Source organism: Chlamydotis macqueenii, chromosome 3 (genome assembly GCF_036417535.1).
Source record: "Chlamydotis macqueenii isolate bChlMac1 chromosome 3, bChlMac1.mat, whole genome shotgun sequence".
Classification (NCBI taxonomy): domain Eukaryota; kingdom Metazoa; phylum Chordata; class Aves; order Otidiformes; family Otididae; genus Chlamydotis; species Chlamydotis macqueenii.
The window spans coordinates 93,204,326-93,210,441 of NC_141558.1; the positions used below are offsets into that span (position 1 = coordinate 93,204,326).

Sequence of the window (6,116 nt, forward strand, 5' to 3'; positions counted from 1 at the left end):
CAAATTCCTACTGAAGCGAGCAGGAATTCAATCCCAGTTTAACTCAAGATTGGAAGTATCTCACAATGAATGATAACTGCAGAAAAATCCTACTGGCTAGATGGGCTTTTGTTAATACTTAAGTCACAAATATATTTCTGGCTTTTGATTTATTTATTTTGAGTTAACTTTTCATATGACAACCATCTAGGAAAAAAAAAATCACACTTTCTGTGCATTTACAAATATATAATAACATTTTAATTTATATCAGCTTTTATTTTAAATGTGTCAGGCTGCATAAATGAAGCCCTTTGGGAAGGAGATGAAGATAGATAAGACCTACTGAAACTCTTCCTGCATTCTCTTTCCTCTGGAAGCCTTGCTATTGTATGCAACTGCCTGCCTGGTCACAGCAGCAGTAGCTCATCTGTCTGAAGAGAATACAATAAGCCAAACCATAATGTTTTTCTGAAGAGAGAAGCCAGTACTACATCTGCTCTGATGCTAGAGTTTCAGCAATTGAACAGTGAAGAAGATTTTTCTACCAGAAGTTCTGACATCCTAGAAAATGTTGGCATGTTTTTTAATGCTCAGAGTAACAAAACCTCAGTTGAAAAGCATTCCCTGCAAAGATGCTTCTCACTAACTCATGCTGACCAAGAAGACACAGCATCAGTTTCGGGAATCTCTGAGCTTCTTACCGAAGAACCTCAAGCACAGATTTTAAAATATGATCTAGAGATACCACCTCAAGCCAAAATCGCATCAATACCGCTTTCTTCTTTTCCACCTAAAATGCAGAAACTACTGTCAGCCAGAGCTAAAAATGTCTCTGAAGTAAGGCAAGCTACAGAAATACCAACTGTAACTTATATAGGGCCAGTAATAAAGATGGCAGAGGCTTCCAGCCCCTTTTGGGACAATTTTTCAAGGTCTTTAATACCAACTAGCCCAAAATTAACAAGACACTGTTCTAGTCCTGATGTAGTAATTGAAGATGTGAAGTGTTCCCAGATGACCCCAGTGAAACAGCTTGCACAAGAGCTAGACAGAAAGACAGCAAGATCATATCATCTTATTATGAAGTCACTTAACTGTGTTGTTTCAGGAATTTTAAAATCACTGACCAATATCAAGAATAAGGATGATAAGAATATGTTACCACTTTCATCTATCAGTCCTATTGGAGAGCAACTGGAAATTCCTCTCTTTAAGGAAGATGCTGTAGTGATATATAAAGGGCAAGTCTACTTTCTGTACGTAATGAGGCATGGAGCTCTGTCACCAGAAACGGAAATACATGGCCGTGATATGTTGCTTAGGAAGATCACAGTTTGGGTCGTTACATGTAGTGTTATCCGTGAGGTAGCGACCAAAGTTCCAGATCCACTGCTGTCAAGACAGTATGTTGTAAAAAAGAACACAGAATGTCTTACAACCCTTGCTACCCCCACACACCAAGAAAAAACTTCAAATGCAACACATTTCTCTTCAGACAGGATGGCTACCATCTGTCAGCCCAAGCAGTGCTCCCCTTCTACTGGGAAAAGACAACAGGTAAGTAACCTCTGATGATCAGTTGAATGTCTATATATGGGCAGTAAATTTCTTTCCTCTTAGATTTAGTTGAATGCAAAGTGCATTATTCAGCAGATTTATAACAGGACAAGTGCTGTGAAAGATGAGTGAGCTGGTTTTGATTTCACTTTTGTGGAGAAGCCAAACACAATGGCAGTGGACACAATCACTGTAGAGTAAATCAAAGTAAGGCTTTTAGGTCTTTAAGATTTCACCATTTAAAAATAAAATATAATTAAATAATTCTGAGAAAAAAATCCATCCTGAGATATATCAGATTTTTTCAGTATTTGAACGGGACAAAAGCACTGCACATAATGGGAGCAGCCTGTCACTATTTAGAGAACAGTAGGGCTGAATTTATTATAATGGCAAGATATTTCCCAAGGGAGAAGATGGGGTGTCTGAAAACAGGTGATGAGTGCCATTATGATCACATTTTACAGTGAAAGAAGTGAGAAGGGGTGGCTTGCAAGGTCCCTCCTGAATTAAATTCTTCATGCAAAGCCACATCCCTGAGGTAAGAGAGACTAGAAACAAGCTGTGAAGATAAACTGGGGTGGGAGGAAAATGGCTATCCAACACTCAGTTTAGATAGTCAAGTTCTAGTCTTTCTTGTTTCAGTTCCTCAACAAGACTGCGTCCCCATCCAGAGAAGGCTTGCAAAAAGGAAATGAGAAAGAAGCACGTGAGGGAAAAGACAGTCCACTAAGAAAGCAATTTGGTATTGTTAAAGATATAAGAGTCCATCTCAACAAGATAAGCCTCCCTGAACATCTAGAGGATTCTGGCAGAATTTCTTAACAGAATTTCTTAAACAGAAATTAATCACCAGGACAAAGAAAAGGGAAGAAGTGCAAAAGGTATGTAACTGTCCATATACAAATATAAAGTATGCATCACCTTGACGTGTTCATTACACATCATTAGTACACTATTCAAAATTTTTTACTGTTTTTGAGTGTCATAAAATATTTGAGAACATTGCAATATTTATAAATAATTACAGCACAAATATTTTTATGTCAGGGCTATTGATAGAGTCAGGGAACTGACTGTGTTGTGGCAGTCTACATTTGCGCTGTTACATTCTGTAATTTTCTGCAGGCTTTGACTAAACCCTCTGACAAGAATGCTAGACATCTCTGAGAGACAGAGGTGTCCTGGTGTTTGCTTTAAGGCTCAAGTATTGTTATATAACATAATATGGAATAGTCCCAATCTTGTGTCCCTTTAAAGAATGAGGGGACCTGAACTGCCTCCAACATCAATTTAAGCCAACAGAAATCTTCTAAGAGCAACAATATCATATAGAAGCATACAATGCATGAATCCAGAGAGATAATTTTAAAATTTCAGGACATACTACTGACACTAGTTTTATCACATCCACCTGGCCTGTCTGTTTACTCCATACTGGGCTAGTTTCTTGAAGCTAATGTTCTTGGTACATTGAACCCTGCCAGTTCAAGGTTATTTCACGCTGCCTCTCTGGGGAAGGGGGAGATGTCTGTTCTCCTATGAAATATGCTCCACCATTTCTACCTGAATTCCTTCGTAAGATACTGAACTTAAATACATTCTCTGGTTTGAGAGTTATTCCTGTGCAAGTAGCCTGCAGGCAGGCAGAGCTGGAGATGGGCTGAACAGCCTTCAGAGGAGCCAGAAAAGGAGTTTATTTCCTCTTAACACCACCTGAGCGACTGAAACAAGGCAGGATATGATATTCATAAGAACTACGTGAATCATTTTCCTCAGTAAGCCAACAATACAACTCAAATGTGTTCAGTCTTTAATTTTACTTTAAACAGCCTAATACTGTAAGAGTCAATAGAAACTCGTTGATCTATGGCCCAAGCATAAAATAGAAGTCTTAGGATTTATACCTTCTGCACTTAACCTAGAATGTTGTTTGCAATGTTTTTTGGTTGTCTTATGAAACTACAGTACAAGAATAGGACATCCTCTGTATTCTGTATGTGTCCACTAAAAGCCAAGGGCTACAGCTGCTAGCTGTGCACAGACGTAGATACATCCCATCAGTATGCTCTCATTTCCTGCAAGCAAAATAAATTGGAAGATAGGATGTGACATGAAATTAACTGAGTAGAGTACTTTGGTCCTCTCTCCAGTGAGTACAGCTTGTTCCATTGCTTGATGTTTGTTTTTTCTTATTCTATTCATTATCTCTTTTGCATAGTATAATAAAGTTGACAAGCTGTCCTGTTTATATTAGTTAATTTACCAGTGTGTTTTGGAAAAGGTCTTGAAGGTTTTGGATTGCTGTTCTTCCTTTAAAGGCAAAAAGAGGATATTTTAATAGAAAGACAGAAAGCCAGGTACCATTTACCACCTCACAGCTTCTCCCTACCCATCAGGTCATTTTTGTCTTTCCTGGCAGCAAATGCTCTGTAGTGAAGGTGTGGCCCCCTGCTCACACATAAAACACATTTTTAATGTACAGTGCAAACTAAAGTAACATGTAAAGTATGAACCATGTCCCACTGCCCTTCCAATAGTGTGCATTGCTTTCTATCCTAAGTAGCCCTCATTGCGACCTTGCTCCAGGCAAGAGTCTGCACAAATGGACCTCACAGCCTCAGTTCATCTTTGCAAAGCTGAGTTCCCATCTGTAATTTTCCCACAAACACTCCACTGTTTTAATTCTGGCAAATATCATACAAGCTATGTTGTTAAAAAAAACCCCAGCCATTTCTCTCCCATTATTCATTTCTAGAAACATCTCTCAAACGTAAGGATTCCAGCACTGTGCCAAAAGCAGCACAACATAAATAATCACATCTTTTAAAAAGTTAGGCCTAACCCCGTTTTCGTTCTTTCTTCTAGTTAGTAACAAAATCCATCTGAAATTGCCAAGACAGCCACAAATAACAATGACCTAACTAGAAAGAATGGCAACTTTTTAATATTTGACAACTTTCAGTTAAATAAATATTTCAGTTAAATTTTCAGTTAAATAGTCCTACTTTGCTTTATTATTTCTCATAATTTCTTGCCATTTTATTGTAATAAATTGTGATACAAACACTTTCTCCAATCTATTTTTTGAGGTAGAAATCCCGATCTTTATTTTTAAGCCCTTGAAGAGACAGGAGGAACTCTGAATTATGCTTCAGTATTTATATTTCAGACAGTTCTTGAAATTTTGTTTTTTGCAGTTAGAATTATTAAAAAAATAAAAAGATTCCATAACTTCATTAAATTCTTGTTCCTTATTTCTGTCTTTCAATTCAGTTCAATTTCCTTTCATTGAAAATAAAGTTTATGTAGAGGCTACAGTCTTTTTGAAGAACCCTTCACATGCATGTATCCCTTGCTAAAGAGCACCTTTCAAAATGTTTTATTTCCATATGCTAGAGAAGATTTATAAGCAGGGATAAAAGCTGTCACCAGAGCAACAAGAATATTTAGAAAAAATCCTTTATACAAAGCCACATCCCTGAGGTAAGGGAGACTAGAAAAAAGCTGTGAAGATAAACTGGGGCAGGAGGAAAATGGCTATTCAACAGTCACTTTCAGATAGTCAATTTCTACTCTTTCTTGTTTTGGTTCCTCAACAAGACTGCTTCCCCATCCAAAGAAATCTCCCTGAACTTCTAGAGGATTCTGGCAAATCTAACAGAAGTTTACCATCAGAACAAACAAAAGGGAAAAAGAACAAATGGTACTTGACTGTCCATATACAAATATGAAGTATGCATCAGCTTGAAGTGTTCATTACACATCATTAGTACACTATTCAAAGTTTTTGAGTGTTTGATGTCCTGTTATAAAACATTTTCTATTTGAGAATCTTCCAATTTTTATAAGTATTTATAGTGCTGATATTTTTATACCAGGGCTATTGACAGAGTCACGAAACTCTGACTCTGTTGATAGTTCTGTGTTATCAATGATATTTCTGCACATGACAGCTAAAGGTTCAAGAGTGTGGTCACATAAATCACTACAACCAAATAAGGATTTGAGTTTGATTTTTCAGATTTTAAAGCATTCTTTTCATAACTCCAATTTTATTTCCTACAAAACTGCTAGACACAGGATATGAAGTAAAGGATGACATCCAGCCAGTGACAAGTTTCTCTCCAGTCAAGTTCAGAGAGAGGCTGCGCCAAAGGCCAGTTTGAAATGGGAGCCTTGCATTAGCGACTCCGAAACCTCTCCACTCTTATCAATATGGGCTCACTACGTAGCATAGTGACCCATGCTTTTCAAGACCAATAAAGTTTTCCTTATCACAATTACTTCTAAAATGCTAGGATCTCTCTTTTCTTTCAGTTCTGGCAGAAACTGCAGACAGAATGCCAGCTACTGTTGAAGTTTTTTCCAGGTCTGTATTCTGGTTGCTACTCATACAACTGCAACTGAAAGTAGAAAAGGTGCCTGGTGACCTCTTACTGCTAGTAATGGTTTTCAATCTGTCTGTACCAATGTGGGTCTCAGGCAGAAACAGGGCACTCTTCAAACCTGTGCTAGTCTCTTTTTGGCTTCAGCATACTGTCATTTTCTTTTAGTTAAGGTGCTAGGAGCACAAG

General features: G+C 37.7%; 1 protein-coding gene across 1 annotated transcript; it reads left to right on the forward strand.

Moving 5' to 3' along the window:
• The first annotated feature begins 483 nt into the window (after positions 1 to 483).
• On the forward strand, positions 484 to 2,364 carry LOC147601360 (ligand-dependent nuclear receptor-interacting factor 1-like). Its single transcript, XM_086744617.1, has 2 exons — positions 484 to 1,539; positions 2,185 to 2,364. Exons 1-2 carry the CDS (start codon positions 484 to 486, stop codon positions 2,362 to 2,364), a joined length of 1,236 nt encoding a protein of 411 aa, XP_086600743.1.
• The last annotated feature ends 3,752 nt before the right edge of the window (positions 2,365 to 6,116 follow it).

Excerpts from the sequence above, each read along its gene's own strand:
- LOC147601360 (XM_086744617.1), top strand. The coding sequence starts at position 484 with ATGCTAGAGTTTCAGCAATTGAACAGTGAAGAAGATTTTTCTACCAGA. Across the intron at positions 1,540-2,184 it reads CTACTGGGAAAAGACAACAG|TTCCTCAACAAGACTGCGTC; the intron begins GTAAGTAACCTC and ends TTCTTGTTTCAG.